We start from the raw sequence: 27,006 nt of genomic DNA on the forward strand, positions 1-27,006 counted from the left end.
TTTTTCTGTGTATGGGGTACCAAGGAATTGAACCCAAGCACTCTACCATTAAGCCACACTCTTAGTATCTAGACATTTATTTTATTATCTAAAATCCAGTAATCAAGTGAGATGAAATCTGATAAAGTAGTATCTCAAAGTTGGGCTTTCAAATCCCCAAGATACTTAAAAATGTAGCTAATTGTTATATCTAACAAATATATTTCTGACTCAAATACATACTTAGTCTCTAAGAATTTCGGGACCTTACTAATCTATGATGATATAAAACTTAGTAATTTGCAATCTACTCATGTTTACATGCTTTAAAATTTTCCTTGATTACATCGTATCTTAACCACATTCTGCGGGTTCAGTCATATTTGGGGTGGAAGGATAGCAGAAAAAGGAGCCACTTCCTTCTTTTATATTCTGGTCATTAGCAAGTTTGTTGTTGACAGCATCACACTATTTGATTTCCTTTTTTGTTTACACATTGTTTCCAATATTTTGTTTCACCAAATTACCATCTTTCCTAAGTTCCCATAATCCACTGCAGGGCTTCATGATGCTATGTTGTTTTCCTAACCAGGATGGATTAGAAGGATGGCTCCAGTTTTTTCTCCTAGATTGCTATCTTTTCTTCTCCTGCTGCAAGCAGATGCATTGACTACCAGATTCTTAGGACTGTGCTCAGCCACGTGGCTTGCTTTAGCTGGTGGCCTTCCCATTGAGCTGGCATATTCAATCTTGAAGATGGCCTGTGTATGGAACCTTCTCTGCCATCTCTGTGAGAACGTCTTTGGGCTAGCCTTGAGCAGGGTGTGAGAAATGGGAACTGAGTCCCATCTTGTCTTGTTACCCAGACCAGACAATGGTTTCTTACTCCCAGTTGTGCAAACTAGAATTAGTCCAGCCAAGATCAGCAGGGCCTTTAAGCCAATCCTCAATTCATTCCAGATGCATAAGCAGTAAACACTTAACATTCTCCACCAGTGAGTGTTTGAGACTGTTATGCAGTAAGATTGTGGTGACCCATCAGGCACATTAACTGAAGCCCCATTTCCAAGCAATTCCCCTTCATGTACATTAAAAAAAAACTATACAGAAGAAAGATTCTTCTTGACTTCTGGTAGAATTATACCCTGTTAAACTCAGGAGTTTAAATAAGTTAGAAATACCATAAATTGAAACTGCATTTAATACATTAAACTTACCCAGCATCTTATTTGGTAACACGGTGTTCTGCAGAGTGTCATTGTTTATGCTTCTGATTATGTGGTTCACTGAGAGGTGTACTAACTGCAGTTACCCAGGATCATGTTAAGTATCACATCACCTAGATTAGCTCTGGTAATGATTAAGATTTAAAAGTCAGAGTGTAGATCTGGGTGCTGGTAACTCAGGCCTATCAACCCTATAATCCTAGCTATTCAGGAGGCTGAGATCTGAGGATCTCAATTTGAAGTCAACTGGTGCATGAAACTTGTATTTTCAGTGAAAAGCCAAAAGTAGGGGTGAGGCTCAAGTGGGAGAATGATAGCCTTGAGCAAAAGAAGCTCAGAAATAGTGCTTAAGCTCTGAGTCCAAGTCACAGGACACACACACACACACACACACACACACACACACACACACACACATCAAAACTAAACTTCAAGTAGGATTTCTACTAAACACTTTTGTACCCAGAAAGTTGACAAACTCCCAAGCTCAGTCGTCATAAGTCAGGGAGTCCCTGTCACAAAAATATAGTTGTGTTGAACAGAAAGATGTAGTCATGTTTTTGTCATTTTTTGACTATATCATGAATCTCCTGCAGAGATTCATGGTAGGGAATGATAAAGCGTTTCACACCTATAGTTTGAGAAGATGAATTTATTAAGACTACATGACCAAGAAGAACCAAAGACAGAATAAAAATCTGATGTTTTTGGGCCTCAAAGAAAAGGAATTTAGGCAAGACATATAGAAAAATCATCCATTGTTAGTTTGAAGGAGAATTGGATCATCTGGTGTAGGGAGTGCTTCTCAATGCTAGTTGCTGATTAGAAGCAGTGTGTGTGGGGGGGGGGGGGAGGAAGACCCAGATTTATCTACTGCTAACTGCTTTCCCAGGTGTTCAACACAGAGCCTGGGCCGACAGATGCTGTCTTAAGAGGAATGGCTGTTTTATAGAGCTGATTTCACCTGGCCTCTCACAAAGCAGGCTTCTTACAGACACTTCCACCCTGAGGAACTGTATAGTGCAGGGCCTCATGATTTCAGGTCCTGTCTCCAGGACTTTTTCCTCCCACTTGAGTAGGGACATATTCAAATTTACTGCCTTGGGAGCTCTCCTAGCAGTAAAGTTTATGAGAGACTTATCTCCAATGAAGTGCCCAAAATGCCAAGAAGTAGAGCTGTGGGTCAAGTAGTAGAGCACTCACCTTGAGAAAAACATAAAGAGAGAAAGAAAAGAAAAGATCAGAGACATTGCCTAGGCCTTGAGGTCAAGCGCCAGGGTGGAGAAAATATATGAGGTTCTTGAATATATTAAATAATCCTGAGTATCCTCAGGGTTTGTGGCATATAGTCTCACTAATAAATGTGAGCTATGATCTTAGTAATAGTTGTTTCAATTAAGCCATATAATTCCAGTCTAGTTAATGGGCAGTGGCTTATTACAGTTATAGTATTATGTATTGTTGCAAAACTTCCAATGATACATTTTTTTCTTAAGTAATATGAAATAAATTCACTATCTCTTCTCTTCTTTCCTCTCCTCTCCTCTTTCCTTTTTCTTCTTTTTTAGACTCAGGGCTTTGTACATACTAGGTAAACATAGAATCACTATGCTATATGCCTCTGACAAAGTACCATTGTTCCTATTTTATACATTTCCACCCTACTCTTTTCTCTATTGGAAAACTCCATCTGCTTTATTACAACTAGAAGAAAATCGATAGCCAAATGTTATATTTTGCTAGATCTGCTCTTGCAAGTGCCATAACATGGTGGTTAAAATCATAGTCTAGAAGACTAGAAATCTAAGACCAAGATGTTCACAGATTTCCTTTCTTCCCAAACCCATCTCCCTGGCTTCTAGCTAGCCATTTTTGTGTACATATTCTTGCTCTATAAATTTTGTACATATTCTTGCTCTGTAAGTTTTGCCTTGTCCAAATTTCTTTGTCCATATGAGGATACCCACCTGCATAATTTCATTTGAATGGAATAACTTCCTCAAAGACCTTCATCCAAATATAGTTGTATTCTGGAATACTGGAGTTTAGGATTCTAATGCAGGAATTGAAGGAAATTAATTCAGATCACAGTGATGACTTCAGACTTTTCTCTCTGGACTTGAATCCAGGGCAATAATTAATTACAATACTAAATTTTATGCATTTGAGTATAAGGGATTGTTTGTCAGTGGTGGTTTTCTTGAAACCATATACCCGCAGATACCAAGCCCCTACTTTATTTTCTCTGATCATCATCATTGAAGTATGCTAAAAGTAGTCTTACCTTGAAAACATTTCCATCCTTTCAATCCAGATTTCTACAGCAATTCTTTAGAGCCACACAGCATTTTTTTCTAGTGCTGAGGATTTCTTTTTTGGGCAGTCCTGGGCCTTAAACTCTAGGCTCGTGCACTGTCCCTGTGCTCTTCAGCTCAAGGTTAGTGCTCTACTCCGTTGAGCTGCAGCATCACTTTAGTGGTGATGATTTTGAACTGCTAATTAGAATTTTCTTCTCTAGTAGAATAAAGAAGAAACCATTAAAAATCATATGGACATGAAAAGGATCTAACACTATTTATCCATTTAAGACATAAACATGGATTCTAGTTGTAATATGGCAAATGTTTAAATTCCTCTAACAGTTGCATGCAGTTTCTTTCTTTAAAATTTTTCATAAATTATTTTTAAATTTACTCAAAGTAGATTGTTTCTACATGTACAAATTCTTTAATAAAAGGAGATTTTCCTTGAAAAGATAAATTAGTTTAAATGAACTTTCTACCAGGGTTTACATTCTCAGGTTCTCAGAGCTCTCAATTTTGATCCATGAGCAGATTTATGGGCCCATAAGTCTACTAAAATTATAGTCAAAATTCTGAGGGTTAGGATTCTTATTTAAAGATCGCTTGTTTTCATTAGACACACCTAAAGACTTACAGCCTCCAGATAGACTATCTCTAAAATACTGAATTATACATGGTAAATATAAGCTTAACTCAGCTCTATAATATTACACTAAAGTAGCTTAATCCAATTGAAATGACAAAAGTTGAACAGCTGGTGTAACACTGCACTAGTTTCAATACCTTGTTATTTTCCCTCAGTCCTGCAAATTCTTGCTTGCTCATCATGATACTCAAGCCAGAGCCTTAGGAAGGCTGCTTAGGATAAATATAACTTAAGACAGGAATATGAATTTGATGTCTACTGCCTCCGTTTTGCCTGTACCTATTCTACAGCTGAAGGAGAGAGCAATGTACTCTTCTGAGACATACAGCCAAAGCGACACGTAGCCAGTTTGAACCATGTGCTTGTTTAAGCACTCTGTTTCAAGATTTGATTACCACAAACTCAGACAACTTTTTCACCGCTTAAGTCTTTTCAATTCCATATCATGTGTTTCAAATTTTGTCCGCACAACTTATTTTTGTTCTACTTTTCGGTCAAAAACAATGTGGAAACCCCAGGTTATATAATTGAGGTCTCCAAGAAGCAATATATGTCTAGCCAAGTCAAACAAAATGAAAGCTATTATCCTGAAACATGTTTAAGGAAGTCCCTGCTTTGTTCCGTTAAGAGTGCTAACAGTTGTGATCTTAAAAATGAAGTCAAAGAGAATGAAAATAGGTTTTCCTTAATGTGACCATGTGCAAAATCATTCTTTGCTATAACAGGCAACCTGTAACAATATTTGTGCATTGTTAAATACCCAGGAGAAAAAGATCCATTTTAGATGAACTAGTAATGTATTCTTTTTATAATATACCTGGAAGCTGCAATCATACTATTTGTCTTTCTTATTTGGGTTTATTATCATCTCTATCAGATGAGTCAGGTGGAAGGCTTTCTGCCAACTGTCTCTCCTGGGCAGACAGTGAAATGAAATGTTAATTTCTTCCTTCTCCCTTCTTGGACTCAGGTGAAGCATGCAATTCATTTCAGTTACTTCTAGAAGGGAAGTCGTGCAAGGGATGGAGACCTTTTATTCTGCCAACGACCATTTGGATATTTTTAACAGCATTCGTGGGTCATACAAAATTATCGATACAGGCAGACAGCCACAGGAGGCAATGAGAAGCATACGAGAAGCATATGTCTGCCTCATTGTGTACCAAATGATTTTGCAGGACTTATACAGCTCTCAGGCTGGACGTTCCTTTGTGTGGAGTTTTAAATTCACATGTGAGAATGTTCTAGAAAGAGAAGGTTACCAATGGTGCACAGTGGTTAATGACACAATGAGCTCTACCAGGAGCTTATGGATTCTAGTTGAGACTGTGAAACTACCCCAAGAAAGAGAAAACAGAGTAATTCTCCTAATATGTGGGGAAGAAGTGAATTTCCCTTTCATTTTTCCCCCTATGTCAATGCTTTGGATATTCCATTTGAAAGAAAGCCTAGCCCAACTTGAATCAGAATGAATTTTCCTTGCAAAGAATCCCATATAAATTTTGCAATATACAAGGTCTACCTAGCCAATCAGCTATAGTCTGCCATTTTTTTTTGCCAGTCTTGGGCTTGAGCTCAGGGCCTGAGCAACTATCCTTGGACTTTCTCAAGGCTAGAAGCTCTACCACTTGAGCCTCAGCACCATTTCCAGCTTTTTTCTATGTATGTGGTACCGAGGAATTGAACCCGGGTCTTCATGCATGCTAGGCAAGCACTCTACCACGAGGCCAAACTCCCGGCCCCTATTCTGCCACTTTCAACATGGCTTATTCTTTGATTCATGAATTATTTAGAAGTGGGCATTAAAAATTCTAAATTTGAGGGCCAGGACGGTGGCCTGGTAGTAGTAGAGTGCTTGCCTAGCAGACATGAAGCCCTGGGTTTGATTCCTCTGTACCACACACACAGAAAAAAATAGCCAAAAGTGGTGTTCTGGCTCAAGTGGTAGAGCATTAGTCTTGAGAAAGCTCAAGGAAAAATGCCCAGGCCCTGAATTCAAGCCCCAGGACGGACAAAAAAAAAGAAAAGAAAATTCTAAATGTGAGGCTATCTGAAGATATTGATTGCATTTGTAATCTTATTGCTTTATTGCTGAGTTTTATGGTCAAATATTTGTTCATCTTTTATAGATTGTCAATATGCACTTTAAATTATGCATTTTTGTTTATGCAACTATATGCATTCTGAGTATGCGCATATATACATATATATACATATGTATGTCAAGCTTAATAATTCTGATGTTCAGAATATTTTCTTCTTTCCAAATTTGTTCTACTCAATCTCTCTTTGTGAAAAGTATGCTTAAAAATATTTCACTGTGAGCTACAATTGTAGATTGTTCCTATCCACTGTAGTTCCACTTATATTTTACTTTATATGATTTGAGGCAGTGTTTTTAGGAACAATTATAGCTTCCATAAATTAAAAAACAATAACAGCATTTTGATCAACATTGATCTATCTGTTTTAATGGTCACCACTAAATTTCAACTTGAAAGTATCTATCCATCTTCTTTCCAGTAGAACTTTGTTTTTGTGGTTGCTATTTTGCCAGATCTGGGACTTGAACTCAGGGCCTGGGCACTGTCCCAGGCTAGTGCTCTACCAACTGAGTCACAGAAACTTTCACAGACTCTGCTGCCTGGGGTGACTTTGAACTAGAATCCTCAAAACTCCGGTTCTGTATGCTAGGTAAGTGTTCAACAACTTAAGCCAAGCCCCCATTCTTATTTTCTTGTATTTTGTTTTGGTTTTGGGACAGAGTCTGGCTAATGAAGTAGATAGAATGATTCTCATTTTACAAAAGAAGTGTAGAGATTTACTTGAGTTGTCTCTCAAAGATGGAAATGTTTGTCTAGATATTTCAAAGACATCAGAAAATAGAGCAAATGTTGCTAATCATTCAAAATCATAAAAATATCCAACATATCTCCACAATTAATTTTCTTCTGAGTAAAAGTTTATTAAGACCATAATTACAAATGGAAGATTTGAATTTGTCTTGGCATATGTTTAACTACATTACAAAGTAAGTTATAAACACAAGTTAGTTCAAAGACTTTGAAGCTAGGCCTCCCTGACTCAGCTAGCCTTTCTTGTTACTTAGGAGATTGAGATTTGAGGATAGCAATTGGAAGCTATGAGACTCTTATTTCCAGTTAATCAGAAATAAAGCCAGAAATGGAGGTGTGACTTAAAGCACCAGCCTTGAACAAAAAATTAAGGTACACTCCCAAGCAGGCCCTGAGTTCAAGCCCTATTACAGAAAGGAAGGAAGGATGGATGGAAGGGAGGGAGGGAGGGTGACAGTGAGAAAGGAGGAAGGGAAGACGGAAGGATAGAATTGGAGGAAGGAAGGAAGAAAGGAAGGAAGGAAGGAAGGAAGGAAGGAAGGAAGGAGAAATAAGAAGTTAAGAAAAAGGAAGGAAGGAAGAAAATAGGAAGAAAGAAGTTAGGAAAAAAGGAAAGAAAGAAAAGAGAAAGGAAGAAATAGAAAGGGAGGAGAAAGGAAGAAGAGAGGGAAGGAAGGAAAAGAAAGGGAGGGAGAAAGAAAAAGAGAAAAAGAGAGAAAGGAAGGAGACAGGGAAAAAGGAAAGAAAGAAAGAAAGGAGAAAGAGAGAAAAGAAGAAAGAAAGCAAGATAGATGATAAAGAAGGATGAAAGGAAGGAAGAAAGGAGAATGAAAAAAGACCTCATGTGAAAGACAGATTTGACACAAAATTTAGTGCTACAGAAAATTAAGAGATAGATTAGATGGCTATCTAGCACCTAACAAATAAGTGTCACTTTTCTTCACAACAGAAGGGGGAGAGAATCAGGAGATGGTTCCCACACACATGTCTAGCTACATGATAACCTTGGCTATGTATTCAACCCAGAGATGGCTGGTAAAGAGGCATCTCCAGAGCCCAAAGCCCTCCAGTCAGAGGCGCTTGACTGGCTCCCTCCACTAACCACTAAACAGTACCCCACTTGGGAATCAGCCATGTTGATTGAGCCAGATGGAGCCTTAGTCTCTGTATGACCCAAGGAAATGGACGTAGGTCACTTCTTATGTTCCTGGTCCTCAGGGATGAGGCATAATCTAAACTGTTTGGTAAATGCTCTATTTCAGTTCAATTTAGTGTGAAGCTAAATTTGGTTTTCACTGTGGCTGGGGGACTCAAAATTTCTCCGAATAGTGTGAAATTACGAGAACAGGAATTTCAGGAGCCGATTTGTACTCACAAAGGAAGACAACCTGAGAATGACAAGGTATACAAGGTATATACCTGGAAGAAGTTGAAGGTTTGGTTCCAGACCACTTGTAAAACCAGTTAAGTGAGTCTCATAAGTCATTGTTTTGACTTCTCATTGCATATAGAAATTATTGTACTGCAATCTAGTAAGGGTGCAATAGCACTATGTCTACAAAACAATGAATATACATTCATTAGAGATACATGATTGCTAAAAATGCTAATGATCCACCTGAGATATTGGAAAAATAGTCCTGATACACTTGCTTGATGAAGGGCTGTCACAAACCTTCAATATGTACAAAACTCAATAGATGTGTGTGCATGCGTGCACATGCATACATACACACTCAGAATTAAGCCACTTTCAGTTATGATTCCTATTATATGAAACTAAAAAGAATCATTTGTGTTGATTATAGATCCAGACAATAAACCTAAAGAGAAATATATGAAATCCAGAACTGGTTACTCAGTTGGATTGTCAGTAATAATTTGAATTTTATTAATTCATTTGATTAATGGTTTCCTGGTGTTTTATGTTCACCTCACACTATGTCATTTTCCCACTTTGATGTGGTCCCTACACTATTGTGGCATCTCTTTTTGTTCATCCTTGGTGATCTGGCAACCCATCCTTTTGTGGTCCTATAATTTGCCTTTTAGAACTTTGTCCAGTTCTGCATTGCCAATTTGGCACCCTGCTCCCTCTCCTGTACTTCCCATCGTGCTTATTCACCTGCCAAAATTGTTTGTTTAAAGAACATCCAACTCCTCTGTACTTCTTTCCTTCTTCCTTCTTCTGCCTTTCTTTTTCTTGCCAGTGCACTACACTTGATGAAATTTGCTATCCCAGAACGGATTCTTTTTTCCTCATCAATTCTCTCCTTTTCCTTAGGAAAAGAAGGCTATGCTGTTTTTATTATTATTATTACTTTTACAGAGGGTTCAATCTTCTTTGAGTTTTTTTATTAACTCTACCCTCCTTGAAAATAACATTATAAATTATTTTTACTTTATGGTACATTTTGTACAAAGCAATTGTCTCTCTAGTGTACTTGAAAATCTATGTCCATTTGTATTTGGTCCATCCATTTTTCCCCCAGAAAATATCAGGGTAAATAGAAGCCTGCCTCATCTCTATGGTAGGGTGTTAGCATATGTATCCTAATGTAATTCTACATGTGATAAACCAGAATAAATTGGAAATAAATATGCATATATTGTTAGATTCTCTTAAGGATACTATAATATCAACAGTTAATGATTGAAATGATTGGGGCATGATGGATAATCTTAGCCACTTAGAATGCTGAGATCTGAGGAACCAAGTCCAGGAGAAAAGTCTGTGAGACTCCACTTAATCAGAAAAAAAAGTGAAGGTGTGGCTCATTGGTAGAATACTAGCATCAAGGGAAAAACCCCCTCAGAGTCAGTGCCCAGCCTCATCCTGCCTTTATACACACACATATATATATGCATATATAATAAATGAAATTGCAGCAACAATTCCAGAAGCAAAACATTTTCCTTTTTTAGTCTCTCCCCATGAGCCCTTGTCTCATGCTGATGTTGTTTCCAAGTGTGTGTGTGTGTTAAAGAAAATAGATCCTGAAGTTTAACAGGTGGCTGCAAAATTCTTCTGCATGGAGAGAGATGTGTTTTTAGTGAACGTCTCTTAGTCCCTAGGATCTGTCCTGTGTGTCCCTCCTCAACTCCACCATACTGTCACCATTGGTAATGTATTTTTGCAGCTTCTTACCAAGTGGAGGCCAACAGAATAGAGCAAAGATCTGGTCTACCAGTTGTCCCTGGCTGTGAACTATTTTTCTATGGCTTCTGGTATTAATTTTGTATGTTTTTTTGGATAATGTTTCTGGTCCTTATGTGCTTCTAGTTATTCTCCTGGACCCAGCCCAATCTCCATATGCCCAGGATAGCCTCTTGAAGGATGAAAGACGGCATAAAACATGTTCAGATGAGCATTGTCCCATCTGAGATTGTGTGAGAGCACAACCAAAAAGAGCAAATCCCATCAACAGGTGAAAGCAGGTTCACAAAGGTGCTCAACTTAATCGAATCCAACTTTCTGAGTAGCTGAACCCCACCCTAAGAAAGTAGCCATTAACAATGGTTTGTTTAAGCAGAAAAAAGCTTACTGACACAGCAAGATTTAATTATAGGAGGATCACATCATTGAGAAAAGGATCCTGGGAATGAGGAGGAACTGAAGAAAAAAGACCCTGTAAGAGGAAGGCAAGAAGAGTCCAACAAAGCAGATGGTGATCCTAAGAAGCTCTTCATTGTGAAAATGGTTCAAACCAAGATGCAGGAGTACAGAGTAATCCTTTCTTCAAACTTGCTTTCATTAGTAATAAATGTTTTCTACACAAAATTGCCTTGGGAAAGAGGCATATTTCAGAATTAAAAAAATAGGAGAAGCTGGGTACTAGTGGCTAATACTTGTAACCCTAGTTACTTAGGAGAATGAGACCTGAGAATCCCAATTCAAAGCCAGCAAAAAAGCTAAGGGACAAATCCCAAGCCCTGACTTCAAATCCTTGGACTGGTGCATGTGTGTGCACACATACACATTGTGTGTTGTACACACATGCAATGGGAAGGGCTATGTTGTGTGTCTGAGATGTCAAGGGGAGGTGAGTGGAGGAAAGAATAACTTTATACTTTAATGAGGTGAGAAGAGAGACTACTTGATAATTTATGACTAGACAATAATCAGGATTATGAAGTAGTTTGGAAAAGTATGTCCCTCTAAAGAATTCTTGGAAATACCGCAGAGAAGACTGGATTTTTTCACTCTCTTTGGTTCAAGCCATTTTTTATCAAAATCCTAGTGAGCACAGTCACTCGACATATCAGAGAACTTTCCATAACTAGGAGCTGACATCAGAGCATACACAATGTCCATCTGCCATGCGGAATGTTTTATATCTTCATTTGTTTCTCCGTGGAAGGAGGGTGCTGAAGAAAATGAGCACCGGAGTGCAGATGTGACATCAGTAAAAAGAAACAGCGACTTTCTTCGCTTATTTTTCATTTTAATACACTTTAAATGGATGGAAGAATGTACAAAACCACCAATGTACAAAACCAAGCAATAGCAAAGCAGGTATCTGATTGGGAATGGGAAGGCAAATCACAGAAATGATAAAAGGACAAAGAATGATCCAATGCAACCATATTGCCCACTAGATACTACATTGGAAATGAACTTTACGACCTGGTGGGGGAGTTGCAAGGGGGTAGGAGAAAATTGCGAGGGGGCAGGAGAAAATGAGGGAGACGATAATAGTGTTTGACAAAAATTGTACTCATTTCCTTACTTTGTAATTGTAACCAGCCCTTCTGTACATCACCTTTACAATAATAATTCAATAAAGAAATAAAACCCCCAGATTTAACTTGAGGGGAAGAAAGACATTCAGGCAGGACATGGAAGCAAATAAAGAAGATCCAGCATATTTGGAAAAGAGAAGCAATTTCATTGGGATGATGCTAGGAGAAGAAATGTTTTGGAATACTGTATGATGTATTTTTCCTCCTAAGTATTTCCACAGTTAGTTTGCTTTTGTTGTTGTATATTTGTTTGGTCAGTTACTTGTTTTGAAAACCCTCCTCTATTTCTATTTAAGCCAAGAGGGCTGAAGACAATAATTTTCAGGGAAAGGAAGACAGACTGCCACCCAGAATAAAATAAGTCCTGCTCAGCTCGGAGTTTCAAACTACATTTATAAAATCGTGTCATCCTTCTAACTGGACTTCCAGGCAGCAGCAGTAGTTTTCTCAGTCTTCTTATGGGAGAGGTGTTATGTAAAGAACCCAAGTTTGCAGGTCTGACCTCAGAGAAGGAGGTTGCCACTGAAAAAGGGCCTTCCACAAAGAAGTGTCAGAATGCTATGTTTAGGAGGAAATTCCTGAGTGCAGGAATGGTAGGGAGTGGGAGCTTGACCTCCTTTGGAGGTAGAAGAAATAAAACTAGTAGAGGCAGCCTGGAGGGATTTAGACATCTCCGAGAAGTACAGTTTTAGTACAGCACCAAGTCTGGGTAGGCAGAGGAAAGCTGCTAAGCCCTTGAGCTTGAGGCAGCTCACAAAACCTTACACATGATCTTCTGAGAAAGGGAAAGGAGCCAATGGCTTCCTGCCTTCTGGTAAGGCCAAGCAGCTTCGAAAGGGCCCAGGTACAAAAGAGATTGGGGTTCTAGAGAGGCTCTTTTTGTTATTATTTTTTTCCAGAAGGGTTTTCTCTGTGTGGCCCACACTAGCCCTTAACTCATCGCTCAGGATGGCCTCAAACTCTCGATCCTTTCTGCCCCAGCTTCCACATTGCTGGGACTCCAAGTGTGAACCACTGCACCCATCGGGTAGGAATTTCTTGATGAGGAGTCAGGAGAGAATCTCCAAGTGTCAGAATAGTGGCAGTAACACAGCCATAAGGCAACAACCACTACCACTGAAATTCAGGTGACCAGGAGAGTCCATGTCACACCAGCAACAGGTTCAAGCGATTTCCATGGTGATCTGCATAACTTTTCGGCTCTTCCTATTTTTCTCATCAGAATGACCCGTCCCCCAACTCACAGAGGCCAAGGAGGGTAGAAGAGAGAGGAAGAACAGAAGACTCTAGAAGGGGAAAAAACTCCAAAGAAAGTGGCAGGTAACCTAAAAAAGCTATTTCAAGTCAAAACACTTTTAATTGGCAGTCAAGCTTTTTTAACCCACCACTGGAAAGACATGTAAAAAAAAATCAAAGGAAGTTACGTAAATTTGTTCACATCTGAGTCAACATATGTGATTTATTTATTTATTTTACTGGAGTACATGCAGAATATAGTTGAGAGAAAATAGTGGGAGGTAAGACTGGGGAAGTCAGTTGAAATAAGAGTGAATTAATTTGAGGAGAGAGGACTGATGGACATTCATTTTCATTTTGGTGATTTTTCTTTCAATAGAAAAACCAGAACTGTACTTGATAAACTAAGCATAAATGAAACTCTAGTGCTCATTAAAAAATTCTTCTTCCTTCTATGAAACATGAACTCATCTGCCTTCAGGGCATAAATAAGAAATTTCCTGCTTTTTGAGGAAATTATTAACAATATTATCCAAGAAAAGGAAACAGGGCAGGCAAAGTCAGTTTGGGCTCTGATGGGCTTGTAAGCAGGCTGTGAATTAGAATTCTGTGTAGGTGGATGATTCCTAGCTCAGCACATCTGTCTCAAACATCTGTCTCGCACATGCACTACACTCATGCAGAAATGACAAAATTACCCCTTGCTTGACACCTTTCCGTTTGTTGCTTTAGCTCATAATTACTTCAGTTTAAGGGAATAATCGAAACAAATTGACCTCACGGATTAAAATGTGCTAGCTTGTCTTCTGTTTTAAATCAGTGTCAGCAGCTGTTTATGGCTTCAAACGGGACAGAATAATTACAGTGATCCCTTAATGTTTTACTCTTTGCCACTGGAGATTAGGAACAACCATCAAAGCTTGAGAAAATACCTACATCTCCTTCAAAGAAAAACCCAGGTCTAACTCTGCATGTGGGCGTAAGTTTGAAGCTTAACTAGGGCACCAATTCCTCTGCAGATACGTGTGTGTATGTAAGATCCAGAGGACAAAGATCACGGAGAAGCCATGGCTATATTTGTTAAGTACTTAAGAAAATATTCTCATCACTTTTATGTGTAAGTCTTGATTGCATCCACAATGCAAATTGAGCAAATGCATATGACAGCATTCTATCCCAGATCCTCCTCCAGCACAAATTTTTTTAGCTTATTTTTCTTTCACAAAATCACTGGGTTACATATAGGAGTGGCAGGAAATGCATTTATCTTTTAGCCCACGCCATATATCCCAAGAGAACTTAGGGAATAAGCAATTACTTTTCAGGTGCTCTTGGTACTTGTAGTGGCCCAATTGCAATACCTAACCATCGTTCCCATAATAAGACCACTCTTTTTTTGTCAGTCCTGGGGCTTGAACTCAGGGTCTGAGCACTGTCTTTAGACTTTGTCAAGGCTAGAGCCCTACCACTTGAGCCACAGCACCATTTCAGGCTTTTTCTATGTATGTGGAATCGAACCTAGGTCTTTGTGCATGCTACGCAAGCACTCTACCACTAGGCCAAACTCCCAGCCCTTCCTTTACTTTTCTTTTTTATGCTGAAGAACATGCAGGCTTACTTGTTGGTCAAACATTAGAGATAGGCGCTGCTTTTTTAACAGTATAGTTTCTTTAAATTACAGGAATGGACTTGCTTATTCTGATACCAAATCTTTATGGAACAAAAATAAGTATCTCAAAAGTTGCCAAGTTTGTATCTTGTTCACCTAATCCTCTTGGTGAAAATAAAAATTAAAAAAAGAAAAAATTACAGGTAGCTTTGGCCTGTTTATCAACCACTGAGATTCTCATTTTCCTAAGTGGAAGTTGTCCAAATATTTTGAATACTAATCTGTCATTTCCATGCGAATGTGTTAGAAATGTCGAATGCCAGTTCTAGAGTCAATCAGGGTAACAAAATCAGTAGTGCCAAGCCTTAAGAACTTTCTATTGACTTTCAGAGACTAGAAAAGGGTTTTTTTGTTTGTTTTTAAGAAACTGCTTCAATGGAAGTTATCTCAGTAGCAAAAGAACATTGTCAGAGAACAGCATAAGGAAAATATAAGGGTAGATATCTAAAAGGCAATGTAAGATCACAGAAGTCTATTGAAAATTCCTTCCACTTAAATCTCTCCCAAACTGTAACTATCTATTACCTCAAAAGCATATTGTATTCTTGGACAGTACTCTGAAAAAATAAAGCCTAAGAAAGAAATGTCCCTGAAAACATAAAAAAAAACAAGTCTTCAGCCGCCTTAGATAGCACAAAATAAACCAAACAAAACCCCTCACCCCAAATTAATTTTAAAAAGAAAGAAGAGTTCTCTCCTAGCCCTAAATAGCTAGCAATAGTATGATCCTGTCTCTGTGTCACCCATAGATGTGGGACTTTCACTGGCTTTGCCATTTTTCTAGTAAGAACAATTTTCCATTAGAACATTTCATCAAAGGAGAAAAAAGCCAAAAAAAAAATCTCTAAATTCAATTTCTCATTGCCAGTGTTGAAAAAATGTTGAGAACATTTGTTACTTAAGATAATCTTCACGTTAGTTTCTATTTCTGAGTCTTTTGTTATTTTGTCCATTTTTATTTTGTGAATTTGCTAAACATAAAAGCAGAAATGCCAAGTCTCCTGCTATCCAACACACACACACACCATAACACAGACACACACAGACACACACACACACACACACACACACACACACACACACACACACACACACTGTTGTCGTTTTTGCCTGATGCTTTCTTTTACTCCCTGGACCCAGTAATTCCAGGATATTTTCAAATTCCAAGACAATTGTGGGAAATTTCCTTTCCTAGCAGTCAGATGACAATGTCATTATTTCCTGCCATCATCAGAATCCATGGCTTCTGTGTTTTTAATGTTGTAAAACAAAGTGAAATAGAGGGAGTTACATTTTAGCAATACTAACTGTTGGAAGTTAATAGATTCAGTCTATTCTTTAACTTTGTATTGCATCTTATTATTTTTAAGTAGTTGTGCAAAGGGGTTTATCATTCAACAGATTAGTTTACAAGTACTAATGCATCTTGCTACATCTTACCACTTTTTTCATTTTTCCCTATCTTTCCCCCATCTCTCCCAATCCCTCCCCTCAATCTTTCTAGTTTCATAGGCTATGCCTTGACTATTACTACTGCATTCTCCCCTCATTCTTGACATTTAATTCTCAGTACTAATACCATTTTTTGTTGTTGTTCACAGTCTCTTGTACTGTCCTTTTCAAGACCACAGGGTGTTTTTATGAAACCTTAAAATTCTCAGAAGTACTTCATGTTTTTATTGGAGTTTCTATTACTGGTCAAATTTTTTTATTCTGTACAGGCTTTTCATTTTGTACAAATTATTTATATTTAACTCAATTAAGTTTATGGTCTTCTTCAAATTATGACAAACATATACAGTGCCTAATATTTTTCTAATAAAACTGCCTTGCCTCTCCTTTAATGCATGAACAAGATTATTGGCTTACTAAGCTGACGCATACAAAACTATTTTTCTGGCTGGTATTTAGATTCTGAGGACAGTTGGTTCCCAAACATTTCGGCACACAAAGGTTACATCTGTGATTCTTTTAAGTGGATTCTGACATTTCTTAACTGATAAAATGCTATTAATCCTTTGTAGACACTTTTTAAAAAGTACTCTATGTGCTGAAAATCAGTACAGAACTTTAACGTTCTGTGAAATAGTATTATCCTTTACTTCAGCATAAATGAATTTCTTTCTATAAAAAATGTTGGTGGATCCTTGCAAGGGAAATGAAAACAAAATTGTTTATGCTCTGTAGGTCCAAGATATATATATATATGTATATATATATATGTATTACATATACATATATGTACAGAGAGAAAAGAAAGTACTGCTATATTTTTGTGTTTCCCATTATCTGATATGGTGACAGTTAGATATTATCTTCTCAGATGTTTGATTGTATTTGGAAGAAATTACGGATGACCCTGGGATAATCTTCCTATATCCAGCTGCTGAACTCTAAATTCCATTTCAACACTGTTTGTGAAATCAGCACATCTCAGCAGAATTCTCCCATGGGTTGCAACTGATCACACAGACAAAGCCTAATGACAGGCCCGGTAGATAGGTTTAACAGAAAGGGAATTCTACAGACATTCACAAGCAACTGTGAAACTGCATGCTGGGAAAACCATATCCTTTATTAAAAATCTCCATGAATACAAAAGCATCCTGTAAACAAATATTCACAAATGCTTGAAAACACAATCCCAGATGGATTGGCTTTACATCTCATTATATGGCATATCCCCCAAACATTTGAATAGAACAAAATTATACAAGTCATTTTCAGACAACAAGCCTTTGCATTTTTAGGCTTTCTATTTCCTGTTAGACCCTTTAAAGGGTTTATTAATACATGTTTCCCCAATTTAGGACCCTCCCCACCCCCGCCCTCGGGAGTGACATGTGCTGTGTCACGTAAAATGTGGCAGCTTGATGGGCATTCAGTTGTATTTTGCCTTTTCTGTTGCAAGAGCCAGCCTACGGATGTTAGATATGCAACCAGCAGCAGCTTCCTGGAGAGCTTCATCCGGAGACCCGACCATGTCCAACAGAAGCTATCGTACATGCAGGGGAAGAACAAGAAGAAAATCATTCATCTGAAGACACGACAATTATTTTGAATGTATAATTATATATTGCATGTATAATCTGTAAATATATTTATATTTAAACCACTATATAATTCAACATTATATATTATTATATATTTATCATATATCAATGCATTATATAAATATATAAATATAATAAATAAGATGTACATATAATAAATATATAAATAATAATATATAAACCCAATAGAGTATAATAAATATCTAGTGTGCAATAAAATAAATATCTAATAACATAAAATATATTAAAATATGTAAATATATATATATATTTGTGCTATACTTGGGCATGAACTTAAGGCCTGTTCACTGTTCCATAGTATTTTTGCTCAAGATGGTGCTCTATCACTTGAGCTACCACTCCACTCTCTGCTTTTTAGTGGCTACATAAATGTCTCTTGCACTTTCCTTCCTGGCTTGGCTTTGAATTGAGATCCTCAGATCTCAGCCTCTTGAGGAGTAAGGATTACAGGTGTGAGTAACTGACATCCCACAATAAAACATATACTTTTAAAAGTCACTAAAGAACATTGGAGGCAACTATAAATGATGCTTAAGCTGATATAGAATTTTTTATGTAATTCTTATCTTTTTTAAAGCTTTTGGACCTTAATTAAAACCACTTTTCCCATCAGTTATTCAGGGTATGCCTCTAGAATTTCTTTTGCAACCATTCTGGCTTCTCCACCATACCATATCATCCTTCCACTAGTAAGTTGAAACTCTACCATTTCCAGCCTAGCTAAGCTTGCCACTACCTGTTTATGTTAATCTCTTATCAGACATTCTCAATGACTCCTGATGTAAAATAACTAGACTTCAATCTATTAACCCGTTCTTGAAAGTGTTGCAGTCTCTGGCCTCAGTTTGCCTTTCCAGCCACTGGCTTCTTTCCCGACTCTATCAAGTACTGTGGGGCCACACTTTTCTAACTCCCTACTTCAAATGCGTCACTCCTTTCTTCTACTCAAGTAAATTCTATCCATCTTTCAAGATGGATCCAAGTGGACTTTGCTGCAAGGCTGACACTTGTGGGTTCCCTTCAGTGCCATCAGCAGAGTCCTCTTAGGCATTTACAACTCTACTGCTACCTCTGACAATCCTCCCATTACAAACTTATGTGGGTTAAGGCTTTGTATCCATTAGACTGGAAGCACCTAAGTAAATTTAAAATACTATTTAGTACCAGGAACATATATAGATGCCATTGTCAGCCAATAAATGACTTGGCAGTTCTTTAATGTCTACTAATATGATTCTAATGAGTAGTTCTGTTAAAGTGAAATTGGATCACATATTTTCACAAATACAACAGCATTTGAGTACAAATGTGAATAATCCCAGACAACGAGGAGCAAAGAAATGAGTAAAGAAATAACCTAGAACTACTGTGTTTTTTTTTATTTTTGTTTTTTTGCAGTTAAAATCATTCTTTTATTTTTTTATTGTAAGTAGTAAAAGGGTTACATGATATTTGCCAGATAGAAGGTGCATTAATTCACATACATTGATACCCTTTCACATGTCTTGGTACCCGTTTCCCTCCCCCCCCACACCCCCCACCCGTCTTGGTTTTCCCCCCTTCCCTATCAAATTTCAAATATCCAAATACAAATAAATTCAATATATCAGATAACAAAGTGAGATACTATACCAATATGAGATAACCAAGGGACAGCAAAGGAGATGAGAGATAACATAGTACATTAAGGACAACAATCATTCATTATATAGCTTTTGTTTCACTATCCTGGAAGTCCTTTCAATTAGCTTCACATTATATGTCCTTATGTATCAAGATTTTGCTCTATTGCAAATCTCTGCTAGTAGAGCCCAAGGTTTCTACTGATTATGACGAATGAGGGAAACCATTGAGCCTAAGTTCCTTTGAGTCTGGCTTACTTCACTTAATATCATTTTTTCTAAGTCTTTCCATTTCCTAACAAATGGGTCGATGTCATTCTTTCTGACAGCAGCATAGAATTCCATTGTGTACAAATACCACAACTTGTTGATCCACTCATCAACTGAGGGACATCTAGGTTGGTTCCATATCTTTGCTATGGTGAATAGTGCTGCAATGAACATTGTTGTGCTAGTGGGTTTAGTATGTCCTTGTTTCTGGGTGGTTGGGTAAATGCCAAGTAGTGGAATTGCTGGGTCTTAGGGGAGTTTTATGTTTAGTCTTTTGAGGCACTGCCACACTGCTTTCCATAGTGGTTGAATGAGTTTGCACTCCCACCAACAGTGTAGTAGTGATCCCTCCTGGCCACATCCCCTCCAGCATCTGTTGTCATTCGTTTTCCTGATCCTGGCCATTCTAGCTGGAGTGAGGTGGGATCTTACTGTGAAATGCTTAGATATGCCATACTTGGGACTTTGGTTTTATTCTCTAGGCAATAAAAATGAGAAATGACTGCTAACAGTAGCTCAGACCTGTAATGTTAGCTACTCAGAAAGCTATAATCTGAAGGACTGAGGTTCAAAGCTAGCCTAGGCCAGAAGGTTGGAGCGACTGCACTTCCAGTTAACCAGTAAAATGCTAAACTGGAATCCTGGCTAAAATGATAGAGTACTAGTTGTGAATAAAGCTGAAGAGCCCAAAGCCCCTGAATTCAAACCTTTATACTAGCAAAATTATATAAGCATGTTAACTAGGGGAGTTCCATAGTCATATTTTGTATTTTGGAAAGGTAACTTTTTTTTTGCCAGTCCTGGGATTGAGCTCAGGGCCTGAGCACTGTCCTTGGACTTTCTCAAGGCTAGAGCTCTACCACTTGAGCCTCAGCACCACTTCCGGCTTTTTTCTATGTATGTGGTACCGAGGAATTGAGGAATCGAACCCGGGTCTTCATGCATGCTAGGCAAGCACTTTAACCACTAGGCCAAACTCCTGGTCCCGTGGAAAGGTAACTTTTACAGCAACTTATAAAATATAAGCTACAGAGAGAAGAAGCTGAAAGGTACTGTGCTAGTTCACACCGGAGGTGATGAGAATTGAATAAAGGACAGGAACAATGAGGAAGGAATCCATAGGTTATTGGAAACTATATAACTCTAACAATTGGCTTATGAATCACTGGTTATCCAAACAGAATGATGGTATTCTCATATCATGCATAAATATTAGTTCCAGGTAAGGAAATATTAGCTCCAAGAAAGGAAATATTAGCTCCAGGTAAGGAAATATTAGCTCCAAGAAAGGAAAACTACAAAACATTTGGAAGATTGTGCAGGATCAACTTGGGCTCTGGACTGATGTCTGGTCTCTCACTTCTTTGATTTCAAGGACACTTAAACTGCATCCATGTTAGCCCCTTACACCAGGGCCAATTATCAGTCTTGTTAATCTACCTCCAATATGACCACACACAACTCCTGTTGGTTCTCATCATCACCACACCCACTGCCCCCTGTGCCTTTTCTTCAATAGTGCCTGTCTTCTTTTCCCTTGGGCTCTATTTCCACAATCCATCTTTGCAGTCACTGTTATTTTTTTTTTAAACCAGGATCTTAAACCTCATATAACAGCATCCAAGAAAGCCACAATGGCACGCAATCCGTCTCTATCTGCACCATGCCTTCACCTATTTCTGTGTCCTGCCTATGGTACATAAACAACAAGGGAGTGAATCACGTATAAGTTCAACCACAACTATATTCTCCTCACTGCCCAGAATCCTAAATATGCCTTTCCCTCCATAGGTCATTTTTACAATCTCTTCAGTTACTTTTCCTTTCCTTCCTTCCTTCCTTCCTTCCTTCCTTCCTTCCTTCCTTCCTTCTTCCCTCTCTTCCTCTCTCCATCCCTCCCTTTCTCCCTCCCTCCCTCCCTCCTTCCCCGTCCCTCTCTTTCTTCTTCCTTTCTTTCCTTGCCAGCACTGGGGCTTGAACTCAGTGTCTTGCATTTACTTGGCTGGCTTGATTGTGCAGATGGTACTCTACTACTTGAACCTTACCTACTGCATGGCTTTTTGTTAAAGAGGAAATCTCCAGACTTCCCTACCTGGGCTGGCTTCAAAAAGACATTGTTGTTTGTATTTCAGCCTCCTGAGTAGCTAAGATTGCAGGTGTGAGTCTCTGGGCTTGCCTCCTTAGTAGCTATTTAAACTATCTCTATTCTTTCATGCTTTCTTCTGGACCCTATTCTCAGCAGATAATCTGTATGGGCTCTTCTTAAACTTTATAGAAGCCAGTAGACAAGAACTACTCTAAAACCACAACCCTTTTCCTCCTTTCTTCCTCCACCTTCAGTAGATGTTGCTTCTGCACAGGGCCTGCCATTCCATTTGTACACATTCAGTTTCCTCTTTGAATATTTTACTACCAAGTATTCCAGCTCTCACTTTATCAATGACCTCTTCCTTATCACTGGTTCTTTACCATCATATTTTCCACATTAAAAAAAAATGGTACCATTGGTTGCTGATAGCTCACGTCTATAATCCTAGCTACTCAGGAGGCTGAGGTCAGAAGGTCTCAGTTTGAAATAAGCATGGGCAAAGAAGTTCCACGAGACTCTTATTAAAACACCAGAAAGAAAGAAACAAACTGGAAGTGGAGCCGTGGCTCAAGTGGTAGAGCACTTGTTTTGAACAAAATCTTAGGGGCAGCACCCAGGCTCTTAGTGCAAGCTTCAGGACTGGCACACACACACACACACACACACACACACACACACACACACACACACACAAGATACCACTTCTTAGCCATTTTTTCCCCCTTTATAGGTAAAAAATTTGAATGTGTTGTTGTCTGGCCTCTATTATCTCTGACTTTAGGTTCCATCCAACCTGCCCCAGGCTGCCTTCTGCCCCCCAGCCTGCAGGACTCAGCACCAGCTTCCCTATTGTCCAAGCACTGAACACTTATTCGACTCCTTAGAGGACTTTGATAGAATTGTATTTTCTCTTCTTGGCTAGTTGTTGTATTGCAGTGCCTGGAGTCATGTCCAGAGCCTCTTATGGCCTGCTTTACCCATGAGCCCCATTCTCTCCCTTTATCGGCTTTATGGACCAACCACTCCTGCCTATATGTCCTCTTCTCAATGCTTATCAATGACCCTACCCCACATCCCTCCCAGCATCACGTGTCAGCATCACTTGGAACAAATCCTTCTCCTTTCCATTATATTCTTTCTAGGGTTAATTCCTACTACTTGAATTCAAATGTCACTTATAGGGAGTCCTGGGGCTTGAACTCAGGGCTTGGGCACTGTCCTCTAGCTCTTTTTGCTCAAAGTGTTCCACCACTGTACTACTTTCAGGTTTCTGGTGGTTAATTAGAGATAGAGTCTCATGACTTTTCCTGGCTTTGAACCACGATCCTGAGATCTCAGCCTCCTGAGTAGGTTGGATTACAGGCGTGAGCCACCAGCAGCTGTCAATCACTTCTTTCATATGGCACACTTCATACCCGATGTTTCTTAGACATCTCTATATGGAAGCATCAAGGCATCTCAAATCTGTTATGCTCCAGATTAAATCCATTTTTACTTTGCAATCATGCCCCCCTGGTACTTTCCTGTGTCAGCACCAACAAGAGACACCATCCCTTATTTGCTCCAGCCAGAAATTTTGGGTCTCACCCCTCCCCCATCCTCCTCCCTCCTTCTACCCACTTCAGATTGTCACTCAGCTACCTATCTAGTTTTCAAGGCCATTCGTGTCTATTGTCATTGTCACCACCCTTGTAAAGCCAACAGTGACTTCATAGTACTCTTGGTAAATTATTGGCCTCAAACATTCATTCTATAGCCAGGTAATTTCCTAGATAGTAGAATTACATCAACAACAGGGAAATAAAATCAAATCTCCTACACAGTAGAATTAGGCCAATAAAATCTTCTAAGATTCAAAATCCATGCAGATTCAATGAACTGCAAATCAAAAATATTTGAAGAAAATGTGTCTATGTGAACGTGTACAGATATCAGATATTATTCTTGTCATTTTTAAAATAATACAGTAGAACTATTTAAATAACATTCATATTGTGTTAAGAATTAAAAGTAATCTAGAAACAATCACATGCTTTTAAAAATTAAATATGACCTTTTTTTCCTTTCCTTTTTCTTTCTTTCTTTTTTTTTTTTTTTTTTTTGCCAGTCCTGGGGCTTGAACTCAGGGTCCGAATGCTATTCCTGAACTTCTTTTGCTCAAGGCTAGTACTCTATCACTTAAGCCACAACTCTACTTCTGGCTTGTTTTTTTCTGAAGTGGTTTATAAGAGATAAGAGTCTCATGGAGTGTTCTGTCCAGGTTGGCTTTAAACTGAAAATTTCAGAACTCAGACTCCTCAGTAGCTAAGATGACCAAATTATTCTGTCTAATAAGGGACTTGAACACCTGTGGATTCATCCTTAATCAATCCTGGAATCAAGTGCTTGGGGTTGTTGAAGGACAGGTTGGAGAGTCTCATGTCTACTAAATTTTATACACTTGATTTCCCCAGCATATTTAATAAACCTAGATTCTAGGATTATAATTTATTTGAACACTCACATAGTCTGCGTTGGGCTGGAAAACAAGTAGAGGAAGGTCATGATCAGCTGGAAGAACTAATCAAGACCTCAAGGAAGCAGGAGAAGTGGTTTTGAATAGCATAGGACAAAGGGGAAAATAGAAAATTCTAGTCCGAGAATGCAGAGTTTAAGATTTCATAGTTAAAATGTTTTTTAGTATTGTCAAGATGCAGAGTGTAGCCATGGCGATAACGTTGAAATAAGATGATCATGTAATTACACATACACATACCAAGCACAGACATTTACATATGTTCAGTCTCTTTCTCTACAGAAAGAGGAAACAGAGGGAAATATGAGAAAGTGTAGCCCCTATCCTTGGCCTCCCATCACCTGGCTGGTTTGTCTTTTTAATGCAATTTGTACTTAAATCCCTTTCATGGCTTGTGACTTTGAACCTACAGTTCAGTGCATTCCATTATTTTCAGTATTTCTGCCAACTGGTTTATAGCTTATTATATATCTTTATAATCTTATATAGATAGAGCTTTTAAAGCAGATTCAACTTTAGGAGATTTGAACCACTTTTTCTTCTGAATACACCTTCCACACAGTTCATTCTCACTTACACAGCTTTCCTAAACTTACCCCATCATTAACCTGCAGTGTCATTGGGTACTAAGTGCTGATTTCATCTTTCCATGTCATTATTGATTCTATGGGAGTTTGAAAGGAAGACTACTGAAAGATTCCTCACTTCTCCTTTCCAATTATCAAGCTATTTCTTGAATGTTCTAAAATGTTCCTCTGGCATAAAGATGCACACCTCTAATTTCAGCATGCAGAGACTGAGGCGGAGGATTTTGAATTCCTGGCCATGCTAGGCTACGGAGTGGGGGTGGGTGGGTGATGGAAGGATTGAAGGGAGGGAGGGAAGAAAAGATATCCCATGGCTGAGGGTATAGCTCAGTGGTAGAGTCTATCTTAGAATTCATCAGGCCCTGGGTTCAATCTGTATCATCATCATCTCATCATCATCATCATCATCATCAACAACAAAACCAAACATACATTAGTTTCTGGGTAAATTATATAAACTTTTGAGGGCGTTTCAAGTTGCTAATAATCTCTCCATGACTTATATTCTCACTCATTTTCCCAAGTTGATCATTCATAGTTTATGATTCCCTTCATCGATTCTACTGTCTTATGAAATATCACAGCAAACCTCTTCCAAAGTTAATGTTGCTTTGGTTGACAATGTAATTGTGTAAATTCTAGAAATTATGCATGAATTTGGTAGCTTCTCCAGGCCCTGGATTTAAAGATTCTAATGCCACATGGACAGCTTGATACTCCACAAACAAATGAGATGCAGGCATAATCTCATTTCTAACTGTCTAATCCTTCTTATTAATTTTAGAAAAATAGATTGGCAGCTGTAAAACAATTCTACTTAATGTCTACCTGACAGCACTAGCCTGCATGGCTGTTACGCTGGTCTCCCTCATGAAAATTTTTTTTGTCATTTTTTTAAGCCTGGAAGAGATGAAATAAGAGTTTTTATTAGCAATCCTAACCATTTGAGAAGGATACTACACTTACACTTGCTTTTTCCTGTCCAGTTCCTTTGTAGAAAAGTCCATGCTAATCAAAAGTCAACCGTTGGGGCCCTGAGGCCATGTGGACTTGTATTCTGACTCTAAAGTTAGTGAACTCCTTACCCTTACCTTCTGATACATGTAATGGGCTTACCTATCCTGAGGTCCCTGTGAAGAATGAAGTAGTGTACACTTTTATTTTTTATTTTTTTTATTTTTTTATTTTTTTTTTTGCCAGTCCTGGGCTTGAGCTCAGGGCCTGAGCACTGTCCTTGGGATTTCTCAAGGCTAGAACTCTTCCACTTGAGCCACAGCACCACTTCTGGCTATTTTTCTATGTATGTGGTACCAAAGAATCGAACCCAGGTCTTTGTGCATGCCAGGCAAGCACTCTACCACTAGGCCAAACTCCCGGCCCAATAGTGTACACTTTTAATACCTATTTGGACACCTGTACTTACATCCTATTCCCGTCACATCCTTTTATCTCCCCCCTTCCTTTTTTGTTGGATTGTTCCTTCGGCTTTACACTAATCCACACATGTCTGCTGAGAGAGAGGAAGCTTGAAGCAGCTCAAAGAGCAGAGATATCCCTATGGAAAAGAACAGAAAAGAGAAAGAGGAAGAGCAGAGGAAACACACAATGTAGTGTGAAAAGAGAATTTGAGGGGCTTAGAATAGGAAGATGAATTTGGAAGCGAGCCTAGGGTGAGAAATTTCAACTTATTACACAAAAATTTCTTAAAGCAGATTAATAGCGCACAATCCTGTGCACTATTAAACTAGAAAATAAATTGTGTTTAGTTGCTCCATGTGCTCACACGTTTGTTTCTCTAGCTACATGACCAGGTCAGGACAGAATCATGAGGTAGTTTGGTCTAATATAAGTTATACATTTGAATTAATAGCCCTGTGCCAATACCAAACAAGTCTGTCTGGTTCTGTAATTTTATTTTGTTTTCTTTATTTTTTCTGGAGGCCGGCCCTGGTTAGTCTGGGAAGAATGAAGAAGAAGGAATTTGGGCCCCCAATATCAGTCTAGATCCTGTCAGCACTTGCTTCAAGCCCCTGCTTTTGTGTTTATTGATCTGATGTCTATCAAATGAGTGTTGTTTGTTGTGTGCTGTGTTGGATTGTAGCGAAGTTCCCCCACTGGACCCCAATGGTCCTTAAACCCAAACCTAGATGTCAGTTACATAATTCTACCTTGTGAAGAGCCTACAGTGTTGG

At 38.5% G+C, this 27,006-nt stretch overlaps 1 protein-coding gene across 1 annotated transcript in view; it reads right to left on the minus strand.

The window, feature by feature from the left end:
- Window positions 1-17,446: 17,446 nt before the first annotated feature.
- The window catches only part of Odad2 (outer dynein arm docking complex subunit 2), a 116,139-nt gene continuing 106,579 nt past the window's right edge, over window positions 17,447-27,006 (minus strand). The window contains exon 20 of the mRNA XM_090319101.1: window positions 17,447-17,652. Coding sequence (XP_090175227.1) covers window positions 17,539-17,652 — 114 coding nt within the window. The 3' untranslated portion in view covers window positions 17,447-17,538. The remainder of the gene's footprint in view (window positions 17,653-27,006) is intronic.

This window comes from Megascapheus bottae, chromosome 26 (assembly GCF_031878675.1).
Source record: "Megascapheus bottae isolate mThoBot1 chromosome 26, mThoBot2.hap1, whole genome shotgun sequence".
Taxonomy (NCBI): Eukaryota; Metazoa; Chordata; class Mammalia; order Rodentia; family Geomyidae; genus Megascapheus; species Megascapheus bottae.